Source organism: Eubalaena glacialis, chromosome 4, assembly GCF_028564815.1.
Source record: "Eubalaena glacialis isolate mEubGla1 chromosome 4, mEubGla1.1.hap2.+ XY, whole genome shotgun sequence".
In the NCBI taxonomy this organism is placed as follows: Eukaryota; Metazoa; Chordata; class Mammalia; order Artiodactyla; family Balaenidae; genus Eubalaena; species Eubalaena glacialis.
This window is the reverse complement of record NC_083719.1, coordinates 51,938,403-51,954,214: the sequence shown is the minus strand read 5'-3', so window position 1 is coordinate 51,954,214 and position 15,812 is coordinate 51,938,403. Positions and strand designations below refer to the sequence as shown.

At 33.6% G+C, this 15,812-nt stretch overlaps 1 protein-coding gene across 1 annotated transcript in view; it reads left to right on the top strand.

Moving 5' to 3' along the window:
• The window catches only part of ADAMTS6 (ADAM metallopeptidase with thrombospondin type 1 motif 6), a 259,758-nt gene that overhangs the window by 149,502 nt on the left and 94,444 nt on the right, over positions 1–15,812 (top strand). Inside the window, exons 10-11 of the mRNA XM_061187844.1 lie at positions 653–794; positions 11,622–11,729. Coding sequence (XP_061043827.1) covers positions 653–794; positions 11,622–11,729 — 250 coding nt within the window. The remainder of the gene's footprint in view (positions 1–652; positions 795–11,621; positions 11,730–15,812) is intronic.

The following is a 15,812-nucleotide window of genomic DNA, read 5'->3' as shown; positions in this document are numbered from 1 at the left end:
AAGCGTACTTTGAAAAGCAGAAATTATAGAGAGAGGAGAACATTCTCTTTTCCAACTCTGATGATCCTAGATGAAATATGAAATTTTTGAGAGACTAAACATTTCTAATATACTTGAGAGGACAACTTTGGATCTTGGCCTCATCTGTCATTCAGCCCATTTGTTATTGAAATATTTCAAGAAGCTTTGGACATGTCTTACCACAGCATCTATTGTTCTGCCCAAGGTGGAAGTATATAGATTAGGTCTTTAAGGATCACAACCACAGTTTTTTTTCCACATTTTATGTTTTTGATTCTACTACCAGATGTGGTTATATTTCCACTGAAAACAAACAAGAAGCTTAGAGCAGTATGAAATTGTTTTGATTCCTTCAGAAATTAGTTTAAATCAGTGTTTAAAGGCCAACATGACATTTTTAGATTGTTTTGTGAGATGCTTGTATTGTGTCTTGGTGCTGGAAAAAACTATTGGAGCTCTTATTCAAGTTTTAGTAAAGATATACTATTTTGCCATATGATTATTTATTTGTAGAATATATTGTTTTTCATGCATCAATTATTAAAACAAAGAGCTCAACACATGGTTTCATAACTGTGATTGAAATAGTCCACAGTGTACCTAATTTCCTTTGATCCTTTATGTTGAACAGTTCAGGCCGTGGTACTTGCCTTGATAATGAGCCTCCCAAGCGTGACTTTCTTTATCCAGCTGTGGCCCCAGGTCAGGTGTATGATGCTGATGAACAATGCCGTTTCCAGTATGGAGCAACATCCCGCCAATGTAAATATGGGGTAAGAAGTCTTAATCCTTATGTTTAGTCATTTATATGTGTTTTTCATGACACAGTTGTTAAGATGGAATTTTGATGAATGTAGTTTACCTCTGGTAACAGTATTAACACAAATATGGCCTTTAACACTGCTCTTTTTCTGATATAATTTGTATAATATCTATTTCTAAATGTTTGAGTAATCCTTAATTAGACAAGTTTCAAATGTCTTGTGAGGGTTGTGGGCAGAATTTTAAAATTTTCTAACGTATTCCTTTTTTAAGTTCTGAGTTTACAATACCAACTTTTGTTTGTCTTTGAAATATTATGATTTTGAAACCTCCCTGACTCCCCACCTTTTCTGGTACTCTAATAATTGGGTTAAGGGCATTTTTACTTTGGCTAGGAGCCTTTATTTTAACTTATACTTTTAGTATTGAGTCATTTCAAGTTACTTTATCCACTGCCCACATTCTAACATGATAACTGAGTGCGGACAAGATGACATTAACCCAAATAGAGAAACAAGGAAAATTGCTATGGAAAAAAATGGAGGTATAATGATTGACTCTTCTTGTTTGCCTAAAAATGTCTCAGTGTCTATCTCAAAAAATGTAAAAAAAAAAAAATTCTTTTTTAAGTCTCATAGAGAAAGATTTCAGTGTCTAATATTGGAAGATGTTCATAGTAGATACACAATAAAAGCATGTTGAGTGAAAGAATAGGATTTTTAAATGAAGAGTTGTTTGTCAAAAAATATTCAAAAAATATTTAAAAAGCAAGTTTAAGGCTTAGTTCCAACTTTTACGCAAATAGTGTATTTAAAATCCCTTTTAAAAAATAATAACAATAAAAGGAATTAAGTTTTAAGGTAGTTAAGACTAAACAATATATGCGTTGTACTGTACCAATTATTCTTCTTGGGTACAGTACAAAGGAAAGTGATTTTTTAAAATATCCCTTGAGTGACAAGTATATTATTATTCCTAGTAGGCTTTGGCAGCACATTTTGTGCACTAGATTCAAAGATTGTGTGCAACTATCTAAAGATCTAGAGCCTTGAGTAAAACTTTGGCATTTCTTGTCTCTCTGTGAAGAGTCTGTACTTGTTTCTTGTTTCTGTATGGTTTTAGTTTCTTTTTTCCCTTGGGTTGTTTTTTCCCTCAGAAAAAGTCAGTCAAACTTTAATCACAGTCTTTGTATATACTTGTAGCTTAGCAGGTTGAAATTCATGATCAAATGTGATTACAGATTTTCTGTTAGATTATTCTCATCTATGGTCTCTCATTTCTTTGTTAGCAAGTGACAACGTTAATCTACATTTACTGCTATATATTACTAACAAAGTTTCTTGGGTTGTAACAGATTCTTTACAACCACTTACACCTCTTAAGCTTGTGCCTGAAAAATTGGGTTTACACAATTGACAGCACACACACACACACACACCCCCAAAACACACGTGTTTTATCTGGATTATCCCTAAGATTGTAAATGATTCTAAATGCTACTTTAGAAAATAATAGTGGCTTTGACGGTGAGAATCCAGACAGGTAAACAAGTCATGCTTCAGATGGTAGCTGGAGGGAAAAACAAACCAGCCCTGATTTAGATGGCTATCTGAGTGTAGTATCCTGAGATGAATGCTAAACACAAGCACTGGAGGTTTAGAAAAGCACTGTAGCCTTTTAGTGAGGAGATACATTTGATGTTGAAGCATCATGAAATGATCCCTCTTTCAACTAGCAGGTCTCTAATGATGTCAGGGAAGATTTTAAACAATGATCTGCAGAATGACCCAGAACTGGAGCAGTGGTCAGCTTTCCATCTCCGTCATGTGGTCATTGTGGAGATTATCAATGACTACATCTGTAGTTATGAAAAATCTTGCCTGAATTCCTTGTGAGTAGGTTCATTAATATACATTTGGCAATTTACCAGTGGAACAGAATAGAGACCCAAAAATGAACCTATGCATATACGATCAACTGATGTTCAATTAGGGTGCCAAGAATACACAATGGAAAAAGGATAGTCACTTCAATAAATGGCTTTGGAAAAACTGAACAGCCACATTTAGAAGAATAAAACTGGACCCTTATCTTACAACAGATGCAAAAACTAACTCAAAGTGGATTAAAGACAAATGTAAGACCCGAAACTATAAAACTACTAGAAGAAAATATAGGGGAAAATCTTCTTGATTTTGGTCTTGGCAGTGATTTCTTGATATGAAAAGCACAGGCAACAAAAGTAGATATAGACAAGTGGTACTACATCAGAATAAAACGCTCTGCACAGCAAAGGCACAGTCAACAAAACGAAGAAGCAGTTTATGGAATTTGGAGAAATTATTTGCGAACCATATACCTGCTAACAGGTTAATGTCCAAAATGTATAAGGAACTCCTACAGTTTTAGCAAAAAAACAAGTAATCCAATTTAAAAATGGGCAAAGGAACTGAATAGACATTTCTCAAAAAAAGATATACAAATGACGAACAGGTATATGAAAAGTTGCTAAACATCACTAATCATCAGGAAAATGCAAATCAAAACTGCAATGAGATATCACCTTACACCTGTTAGGATGGTTATTATAAAAAAAAAAGATAACTAGTGTTCACAAGAATGTGGAGAAAAGAGAATTCGTATACACTGTTGGTGGGAATGTAAATTTGTGCAGCCACTGTGGAAAACAATATGGAGCTTTCTCAAAAAATTAAAATAAAAACTACCATATTATCTAGGAATCCTACTCCTGGGTGTATATCCAGAGGAATTGAAATCAGGATCTTTGAGTGTGTATTCTCATATTTATTGCAACATTATTCACAATAGCTAAGACATGGAAGCAACCTAAATGTTCATTGACCACCAGCAGATTTTACTCAGCAACAACTTTTTACAGCGAACAGCAGCTAACTTGTTCTTGAAACCTTTAGAAAGTTAAAGAGTATGACAAGCATGCAAAGTGCTTTTCATTTACCTGGCACATGGCAGATATTCTATACATGTTTCCCTTTCCTCTATGAATATCTATGTCATCCATGATACCATCCTATATAGCTGATATGCTAATAGTGCTTTAGGAGAATCTGAGCCATCTGTACTTTGGGGACCATGTTAAGATACTCTAAGGGTCACATTTTGACTCATTCTCATCCTTCAATCTCAGCTCACATGCAGTTTCTCTTCAGACAGATTTTCTGTCTGATCCATCTATATGCAAAGGCTTCTCCCAGTTACTTACATTTATGCTCCCAGTTAAAGCATAAAGGAAATTATGCTTTTTATTTCCTTCATAGCACTTATTACAATCCATAATCATTTTGCTTATTTGATTGCTTGTTAATTAGTTAAATGTGATCTTCTAGGCAAGGCCTTCACTAACAACCTTATCTAAAATTGCGCATGCATGCATGCACACATGCACACACGTACACAGACACACTCAATTCTTGTCATTTTTCCTTGCTTTATTTTTCTCCTTACCATTTGTTACTTTCTAACATACTATGTATTTTACTTGTTCATCTTGCTTACTGCCTGCCTATTTATTCATGGCTATTTATAAAGTGAGTAGCACAATGCCTGCCTCATAATAGGAGCTCAGAAAATATTTGGTGAATAAATGAGTGAGAAGAATTATCTGGTAAAGAGAGAGAGGAGTAAGTTGATACAGCCACTATGGAGAACAATATGGAGCTTCCTCAAAAAACTAAAAATAGAACTACCATATGACCCAGCAATCCCACTACTGGGCATATACTCTGAGAAAACCATAATTCAAAAAGAGACATGTACCACAATGTTCACTGCAGCACTATTTACAATAGCCAGGACATGGAAGCAACCTAAGTGTCCATTGACAGATGAATGGATAAAGAAGATGTGACACATATATATACAATGGAATATTCCTCAGCCATGAAAAGAAACGAAATTGAGTTATTTGTAGTGAGGTGGATGGACCTAGAGTCTGTCATACAGAGTGAAGTAAGTCAGAAAGAGAAAAACAAATACTGTATGCTAAAACATATAAATGGAATAAAAAAAAAAAAAAAAGGTTCTGATGAACCTAGGCGTAGGGCAGGACTAAAGACACAGACGTAGAGAATGGACTTGAGGACACAGTGAGGGGGAAGGGTAAGCTGGGATGAAGTGAGAGAGTAGCACTGACATATATACACTACCAAATGTAAAATAGCTAGCTAGTGGGAAGCAGCCGCATAGCACAGGGAGATCAGCTCCGTGACCACCTAGTGGGGTAGGATAGGGAGCGGGGGAGGGAGACACAAGAGGGAGGGGATATGGGGATATATGTATACATATAGCTGATTCACTTTGTTATACAGCAGAAACTAACACACCATTGTAAAGCAATTATACTCCAAAAAAGATGTTAAAAAAGAGAGAGGAGAGAGGACCTTTGTGAAGACCATGAGGCTGTGTATTTGAAGAGCTGAGAGAAGACCAGTGAGGCCGAAGCTCTCAAAGCAAGCATCATATACATGAGGCAAGAAAAGAGTAGGATCCAAATCAGACTTATAGGCCATGTTAAGAATTCTAGGTTTTTAAGAGCAATGGAAAACTACTGAAAGATTTTTGGTGAATGAAACCAAGAGAATTTATTGATGTGCAGAGAATCACGGAATTTCAAAGACACATTATCTTAGGAAACAAATATGATTTTGTAATCTGGGAAAACCATATTGGAAAATTGATGACTTTTGTAAAGTGATCTATGTCCTCTTCCCTTCCCTTTTCTCTTCCCCTCCAAAAACACCCTACACAGAGTACTAAAGCAACTCTGCCACTGATAATACTCCCTTATAGCAATGCCCTTGTTTTTCTAGGGAATTGCAGATTCACTCTTATTTTATGGGAGGGTGCTGCTCCATAATTTTATGAAATGAATGGAGGTGTTTATGTACAGAAGTATGTGGGCTCCATAATTTTGACTTTAATATTGCAGAATCCCAGTGTATTGTGGTGGAAACAGAACATACAAAAAGAAAATATGACATTGCTTTGGAAACTTTAAGACTTCTCATTCATTTTGAATCTTTCCAGGGGAAATGTGTTTGTGGCAAGTGCTCTATTTTACTTACAGATCATTAAACTTTTTAATGTTTTGCTTCTACATACCTCAATTAAGTGATTAATGATAGAATAATCTATAAATGGCTAAGTGTACTATATTTGTTCCATACTTTAAGTTATGAGAGATTTTTAGGATCTAATATTAGACATGAAAGATCAAGGGAATATATATGTTTATATATAAAATTGGATTTATTAATTTATAGTAAGAAATATAGCCTCTCTGTTTATATTCAGTCAACTGTACTGAAATCTGAACATTTTATTACCTAAGGAAGTCTACCCAGTAGACAAATTTATTATCAAAAGTTGTTTGGTAAGCATAGAATTAAAATACAGGATAGTATAAATTATTTTTATTTAACATGTTAATTAATATCTTTAATAAGCATGCCATCAAGCTGTGTCTGCCTGAAGTATAGCTCTTTGGAGTAAGGGTAACCTGCTAAAGATAAGATATTTGAGTTCTCTAATCAGGGTATTATCCCTGTGGAGTATACTTAAGACAGACCTCTTTTGTCTCTTAGACTCAGTTTTTAATGTTTTCATGCTTACTCCCTTTTGTTTATTATTTTATCACTATCAGCTAAGATTCAAGTAATTTTTGCTTTCTCATTGAGAATCATTCCAATAAAAATATTTTATTAGTCTTTTTAGGGTACTATTGACTACCTACCTAATTTTTTTTTTAAGAGATGCAGATAACTTGGGAGAGGATAATAGTGAAATACTTAGAAGTACATATAAGGGAAGTTTAAAGAAATTGAGTTTGAATAGCCTGTGAAAAAGAAAGCTAAATGTTGGCTTCAAAATCACTTTCAGGCTTTGGAACATTTATTATAGTTTGATTCCTGGTAACAAATTGTTCTCCTTCCCCACCAAGAGCATAAAACAACACAGTCGCCTTAATTTTTACAGCTGGAAGGTTGTAGATTAGGTAGTAGGAAGAATTTCAAGTTATTAAATATTGAAATTTTGTACTGAGGGAGATTGTAGAATCACTTTCCTTGAGGATTTTAAGTTGGCATAAATATTCTACAATATGGTTTGATATGGGCTTAGGGAATAAAAGGTATGGAATTGTTTTAACACCTCAATATTCTTTTGGAGTCCAAACATACATATCAGGCATATACTTGACAAGAAGTTGACATAATTTTTATTTTTCCTTGAATTTCAAGCCAAACTCATAGGTTCATAATCATTTGTGTTCTTAGAGATTAGTAGTTTTTACTCTGGGTTTGCTTCTTAGAAGTATTCTTTTAAAACAAGTTAATAATTTTTAACCCCTTCAAATTGATAACTAATTGTTTAATCTGCATTTCTAGATTAGTTTTTTGTTTATATATGTATATATGTGTGTGTATTTAATGTATATATAAAATACATATGTAACAAAAAACATACATAGATATAATCTTTTTTTTTTTTTTTTTGCCTTTTTTAGGATCTCTTGCACTTAAATTATCCACATAACAGGATTAACCTATTTAAAGCTGAAATAAGGGTGCATTATTTTCTTTCTTCAAATGACTACTAAATACCTGGAGCCAGGCCACAGGGTCACCATATGTTGGTTTTCAATTTTCCTTTGTGTGATACAATGATAAGTAACCTTTCTAATCACTGATGCTCCTTCTTGACTTCTTCAGTGCTCTGCTCTCCCCCTGGGCCATCATGATCCTTTATTCCAAACAGCTGTGGAGAGATATTACCGATAGGATAATGAGGACAAAGAGAATATTTCATATCCAGAAGCAAGGACCCAAGATGGCCTAGGCTTTAGGGTTTCCCAAGGGCAGAAAATTTGTGTGTATATCTTTATTGATCTTTACAGTTGTTTAAAAAATTAAAAAACAAAAACCATCTAGCAATAAAAATGCCATTTTCTCTTCATATACTGTTTTACTTTCTTAATGATACAATAGTTGCGAAATGGTTTTGCGCTTTTATGATATCCCTTTCCCCCTTATGTAAACTGCAAATTTTAATTTTCCCAGGTAAATCAAAGGGCTTTTCTTCCCATTTTTAGCATCATTTAATAGCTATAGTTACTTGAAAAGAATGGAAACATTAGAAAAGATAATCCTAATTTCTTTTATTGTACTGAAAGGGTCTTTGACTGTAAAATAATCAATTATTCTATTCTGATCAAAGGAGCCCGAGTTCAGTTCTTTACAAAGTTATTTTCTGAATATCAGGTAAATTATTCTTCACTAGGTAATTACTTTAAAACCCTCTCTATATATTTTTAATTATGATTTATACTTGCTAATATTTTCATTGTTATTAATGTTTGCAAACCGTGTCATTCATTTGAAAAATCAAATAGAATAGAAATCTGGGAGTTGATATTAAAATTTTAAATAAGTAGGAATGTTTTAAATGTCCTGTCTTTTGGAAGACCATGGAACACTTTTGAGGAGTATGTTAACAGTATCCATAAGTGGTGATGTTACATTTAGAAGTTCCAATAATAATAATGTATAAGTTGGTGCCTAAGCTCATATATTGAACGGATATATTATGAATTAGTACATAATAGTCTTAATTTGAGATATCGTCCTTTAAAATATGGGTAAAGGGTAGGAGGATATTACAAACATTTAGTGAGTTTTTGTATTATATTAAAATACAAGTAAACCTTTACTAATCAGCCTTAATTGGCCAATGACTTTATTCAATTTTGATTCATTTAAAAGAAACTGAAAAGTAGCTTAATTGTATGGAGATATTTTGGGCATTGATATCAGACAGCTGATTCAAATCCAGATTTAGTTAGGATTGAAGCAAATTGCTAAGTCTTTCTGAACCTAAGTTTCTCATGCTTTCTAAGATAAGAAGATTGTCATGATGCTTAAATGAGATACAAAGATGCCTAGCACAGTAGTTAACAGTATACCCTGAAAAAATGTTAGTTTCTTTCTTTTTTTCCTGCCTACAACATTGCTGCTAAGAGGTTATTTAGTGTATGCTGGAGTGTCTCCAGTGATGGGAAATTTCAGTTTTATTTTATGATTGTTCAGGTCTGACTTTTGGAAGATTTTCTGTACATTGAACTGAAATCTGCATAGCCCCCAGCTTTTTTAAACCTTTTTTTCCCAGTTTTATTGAGAAATAATTGACATAGATCACTATATAAGTTTATGGTGTACAGCATGATGGTTTGATCAACCATGGTCTAGGATCTAGCAGTTTAGAGAAAGAAGGGTATTTCTGAAAGTATGAAATTGTTCTCAGATTCTTTCAGGAAGTGTACATCTTGCTTTCTCGGTAAGAAATAAAATTTTATTGTTTTTTGTCTTCCAAGAGAATATTTTTTATCTTGGGATTCTTAATTGGGGTATCAAAATCTTTCTTAACCAAGTTAATATTCTAAATGAGAGATCTATTTGAAAACTCTTCAGAGTCTTCTCCAAGACTAACTTAACATCTTGAGAGTGTTTCCCATCCTTAGATTTCTAGTCCCATACTTTAAACAACAATCTGTGAGAAGTTAATGCCCTAGCGGAATTCAAATCCCCGAGAGCCCACTAACATAATAAAATCTTTCAAAAGCAAGAATCAAACTTTCAAAATGTGTCATTCCCTGAAGGATAAGAGGGCTTTATCAGAGGACTGTATTGTGAAGCTTGAGATTAAAGTTTTGGAAAGAGTATCTTGAGCACTTGCCATTTTGGGTAGAGATTTTCAAGGCATTTTTGGAAAATAGAGTTTCTATAACTTGACTAAATAGTATGTTTTCCTAATAGGTTCTATGAACATTGTCCTTTTCAATGATAGAATTTTCATTGCATGGTTCTGTCTAAAGAAACTTTAGGCTTCTTTTACTTCTGTCTGAAGTAATCATAAAATATCAAGAGGATGGTCCAGGATTATGGATAATTTTGTTAACAATTTCCTAATACATTGTCCTAGCAGTGCGTCTCTGTTTTGGTGAACATATTTCTCTTTGAATATGAATATTTTTGATACATGGGATAATATTTTAAGAGCTTAAAATGGTAATCCTACTGCTTTTAAAATAAACTAAGAGAATATATTTAGGAACATATAGTAAGAAACCATCTCCTATAGAAAAGGAAGAATAAAGTAGTATAAATAACATTCTCTTTAAACAGAAACTGAAGCTTTGAAAGAAAGTAGAATTTGTAATACCTTGGATTGTAAGAACAGGAAAGTTTTATCTTTATATTATGATCCACAGCACATGTTTTTCTTTTCTGATGTTTTAACTTTCTTCTAGCTCAGTAGATCTCCACATGGAATTTAAAGTAGATGAATAAATTAGATATAATATATAAATTTTGAAAAGTATTTTAAAAGTCTAATATAAATTTTATGTCTCTTTCTCTGCCTGGTGGAGTGGAGCACCCTAAAGAGGGGCCCATAAAGATTCTTTCTTTTTGCTGTACTCTGTGAGGCATCTCCATTTGTAGTAATGGTTAACCAGTGAATTCAATGTTACCGCTGTATTTCTGAATTGTGTTTATGTGACATAAATTCTTTTTAAAAATTTTTAATTAAGATATAATTGACAAATAACATGTTAGTTTCAGTTGTACAACATAATGATTCAGTATTTGTGTATATTGCAAAATGGTCACAACAATAAACCTAGTTAATATCTATCATGATACACAGTTACAGACTTTTTTCTTGTGATATGTGACATAAGTTCTTACAATTATGTTTTGAGAATAAAAGAGCAGTTGGGGAATAAAAGCAATAGAATTGAATGTTATATATAAATGTATCTTTACATTCAAGATTAATATATTTTTATTGCAAATATATATTTTTTACTTAATGGTTCCATTTTAAATTAAAAACCTTTAATATCAGTAATGATGCTAGTCGATGATCATATATAACAATAAACTGAAAAATTTGAGTATTTTCTTCAAAGCAATCTGTGTTTTGGCTGTTCAAAGACTTTACTTTGGGATATGTTGGACAGCTTATTTTAAAATCTGATAGATTAATGTAAGTGTGAACAAAATGAGGTATTTTATATTGCCAACATTACAATAAGTGTAGTTCTCCCATGGTGAGGTGGGATAATGAGAAATCATAATAAAGAAGACAAGACAGCGCCAAATAACATCTGAAATATATCAGTTATGGAAATGGCACATAAATAGCAGCATTTGTTCAAAACCATATTTCCCTTTCATGAAAGTGGGCTACATTGATGAACTGCAAATAACATTGCTAGATTGTTCTTTAGGCATTTATGAATTTTATAAATCACTTCCTGTCCATTCCCATAGTCTCTCTCTTTCTCTCTTTTTAAAAAATACACTTTATTTGAATATTTCAGTAGGACTAGGAAATCACCTACTTGGCCACTCTATTAGTAATTGGAAAGTTTGTGCTATTGTATGTTTTGGGGAGTAATAAACATATATTTCCTTTCTACATATTCATTCTTTCTCACTACTCTTCTCTGTTAATGAAATTTCTGCACATTATTTTAAAAAGATTCTAATCAGTATTAAAAACTAAGATATGCTTTATCCACTGAAATAAGAATTATAAAGACAAATATTAAAATGATTTTGTGAAATGAGTAACCTACCTTCCAGAAGGACCACCTCCAAAATCCTCATCTCTGATGCTTCAACACCAGCAAGAGACGAGTAATGCTTAGTATTGCTTATATACTATGGGTATTTTTATGGAAGAGTGGACATGATTTTAGTCTCTACTTCTGATCAACTTGCTTTTGCCTTCTTTCCTAGGAAGTGTGTAGAGAGCTCTGGTGTCTCAGCAAAAGCAACCGCTGTGTCACCAACAGTATTCCCGCAGCTGAGGGAACACTCTGTCAAACTGGGAATATTGAAAAGGGGGTAAGCTCAAATGATTCATTAGCTATTTAACATGTAGACTAAACTGATAAATTTCTGGTGTTGATATTCAGCCACTAGGAAATCATGCATACTAATTAAAATGTGCTTGAGAAAATAATAAATTCCTAGCCTAATGAATTATCTTGATATCTGCAAATATGCATTGTTTAGGAAAGTATAGTGAGCATTTTCTGGGTCAGTTTCACCTTTCTATATGTATACGTTTGAGTTATATTTGCACAAAAACGTTCAACAACAATCTTATTTAATAGAGTCTGTTTAGTCATATGTCTGTTTTTTTTCTGACAGTATCCAAGAAAATTATGTGATCCTAAAATAGATTTTAAAACTATGGTCTAATGAGTCACTTTTAAATTGCAATGTGAGAGAAAGATCTAGTAGTAGAAGAATAGTTAATTTATTGAGCATAGAAATTGTTGCTAAATAATTTTCAGTTTCATCAGCCTAGTTTTCAAAAACTATAATTATTAAGAATTGTTCAAACAGATAAGAATATTTTAGGGTATTCCTGAAATTCTTTAGGAATTGCTATATATGTGGATTCTAAAATTTATTGCTATGGCCTGAATTTACAACAATAACGACACTGTCATCTGTTCTCAGTTCTGACTTCTTCCATGTTAGTTGGGCTAGTTTCAAAAAAGATTACACTGAATTCAGCTTGCAATCTGACGTTTAAATAAAAAGAATGAAAGCTTTTGGGCAGCTGTCACAGTTTATTAATCCTTGCTGACGGCTTCATTCAGGACCCATGACCTAGTGCCATGTTGATGGCTTTTCCATGCTGAGTTTGGAAATGTTGGTAAATTATGCTAAATGTATGAATTGATAGGGTCATTTTTTAAAGATTAAGGATCTTTTTTTGAAACTTTTGTAAGTAGCCAATAAAAATACAGAGACCTTCACACACTACCAAAAATTCCTTGCTTTTTTTCATAGATGTAATAGAAAATATTAGGAACTGCATTCTTGAAACAACAATCTGGGTTTATTTTGGAACCAACAAATCTTGTCAACGACAAGTAGCAATTTTTTTTTTTTTTTTTTTTTTTTACAAGTAGCAATTTACATCAATCTGTGCTTAGAAGAAATACACAACTGTAAGGGGAAAGTCACAGTGAGAATCTGGTTCTTTATTTGCCACTGATTGATTATTATTATTGTGATGTATACCAATCGGCCACTGTTTCTATTTGCCTATAATAATACTATTACTAGGCCTGATGGACCTTTTTATTTTACTTTATTGTTTAACCCAAAGCACAAAGAACTCATTCTTTTAAACCTCAGAGCTCTCCTGAAAGCATTGTATAAACTATATAATCACTCTAAATAGGTAAACAACAAGTAGTGGCTATCTGAGAACACAGAACTCAACTCAGTCATCTTTATGGTAAACACATATTTAATATCTTATCATTTGTGCTTAATGGCAGGACTCTGGAATGTCATATCTTACAGCTTATGTGCGTATATTTGACAGAGATGACATTTACATGCCAATTACAATTTTGAAGGCTACTTAGAAAATGCTCAAAATAATATCAAAGCTAACAGTATCGAATTTAAATTTAGATAAACGAATAGAAGGGAAATATAATTACTTCTAAGCATAAATAAGAATAAGCACAGACAAGAGAAAGTGAATAAAATGGGGCAGAAATGTATATCATTTCTAAAGATTCACTTTCTTAATCTAGGCTAATGGTTGTCAACTTTTTGATCCTTAAATCCTTTATTCAAATGCATTCTACATAGTCCTGAGATACACATTTGAAAAAAATGGAAAAGCTCAGGTTAAAAGAACCCCTTGGCTGCCTCCTTACTCTGTCCTTAGAATCTTGTCAGCTTCCAGAGTATCTTGGCACAGCATCTTGGGCTCCATGAAAATCTATTTAAGAACTTGGAAGCGTAGCAAAGTTTGTATACCAAGAGGTCATTAATATTCACAACATTAGAGTGTAGTTTCGTAAAGGCAATACATTGGATTTCATCATCTCAAATTAATCTACGAAACAAATCTTAGCCATTCTTCCAGAGGCATGGAAGGTCTGTAGACAGCTTTAGGTATAGCAGTAGGAGGTTTTTAAATGAATGAATAAATGAAAATAACAAATACACATGCAGACTCCTAGAAAGAAAAAGGACAGAGTACTAGGAGAAGACACTCAAAATATCCCTATCATTAACTTTAAATTTATAAAAAGGCTTTCAAAGAACTAGATCAACTTACATTTTTAAGGGAAAAAGAATACAAAGAACTATTCATGTGAGCTGAGCACTTCATTGTTTTTAACTTATTTTTTAACTAACTGCATATGCCGTGTTATCTATTCATGAATCTTCGTTGTTGTTGCTTTTTTCCTTAAGAGAGAAGCATGTTTACTATTGACAAATGCGGATTTTCCTCTTAAGGCTATACCTATTTGGATATTAAACAAGAGCCCAGAATTTTGACTCAAACCAAAACAGTCATGCAAACACTTAATGACAAAATTAAAGTGAAATTTTCAGTTGGTCTGGTCAACTTTGTGTGGCTAGTCTGTGTTCTTTCCATCTATAAATAGTTGACATTATCAGTAATAATGATGATAATATAATGAATAGTTTTATTTTTTATTAAATTTATTTATTTTATTTATTTATTTTTGGCTGCATTGGGTCTTCATTGCTGCGCACAGGCTTTCTCTAGTTGGGCGAGCTGGGGATACTCTTCGTTGCGGTGCGCGGACTTCTCATTGCAGTGGCTTCTCTTGTTGCGGAGCATGGGCTCTAGGCACGTGGGCTTCAGTAGTTGTGGTGCACAGGCTCAGTAGTTGTGGCTTGTGGGCTCTAGAGCGCAGGCTCAGTAGTTGTGGCACACGGGCTTAGTTGCTCCGCGGAATGTAGGATCTTCCTGGACCAGGGCTCGAACCCGTGTCCCCTGCATTGGCAGGCAGACTTAACCACTGTGCCACCAGGGAAGTCCCATGATATTGAATAGTTTTATACTTACACTATGCCAGGCGCATATTTGTTCTGTTTACTACTGACAAAAATTCTATAAGGTGGGTACTGTTTTAACTCCATTTTACAGATGAAGAAAGTGAGACTTGAAAGCCTAGGATTACATAGCAATTTAATAATAGAGCTGAGATTCCAGCCCGAGTCTTTCTGATTCCAAAGAGGAAAACTTTACCCCTCTATACTGCCTCTGATTATACTTTACTTTCAGATGGGAAATTGTGTAGAATAAAAAGCAGATTTTCATTGTCACAGGAATAGTGAGTCACTGAGCCTGAGATGGGTTAACAATATGTTTTACCCTTTATTACTAAGTGTATTTTTCATTTGTTTACCTGTAACAGTTTGTTACCTCTGGAATCACAATAAAAAAGGCACCCAGACAGAACATTGAGCTAAGAATATATGATAGTGTTAAAATTGGCAAAATAATGAATCTCCACTTTAAAATGAGAGAAAATCTATTTCTACATATTTCATAGAGATATTGTGAGGATGGAATGAGATAATATCTCAGTGAGCTTTTTGTTGCCTTCCTCAGAGGGAAGGTGTTAATTTATATTACTAGAGCATCATCATTACTTTTCATTATTATGCGCCAGCCTTAGATGATGGTGGGCAGAAAATTCTTTGCCAGACTGTTTTAACTGGCAGTAATGAGCATAACAGACTATAAGCATGAGTCTGTGTGTCTCAGAAGCATGAATGGTATATCCACGACCTCTGATCTTAACTCTGAATTTCAAAACTACTCTCATCAGAAGGAACAAGAAAGAACCTACATCCTGTCTAGCCAGCAGGATAAAACCAAAGCTGCTCATAGCTTTTTGAATAAATCTTTTTTTAAAAGGTTGGGGGGAGGGGAGAAATATGGCTCAAGTGATAGCATAGACATATCCAGAGGACTGGATCCACAATGATCTCGTCAAACTCTGGCTGCAAAGGATATGGGATCTTTGCCCGGGGGCGCAGTTCCACAAATGTTCCATGTAAGTATGGGAACTGTTCCATGCACATTTAGCAGATGGAGTAAGAAATATGGCCAAAAAATTAAAAACT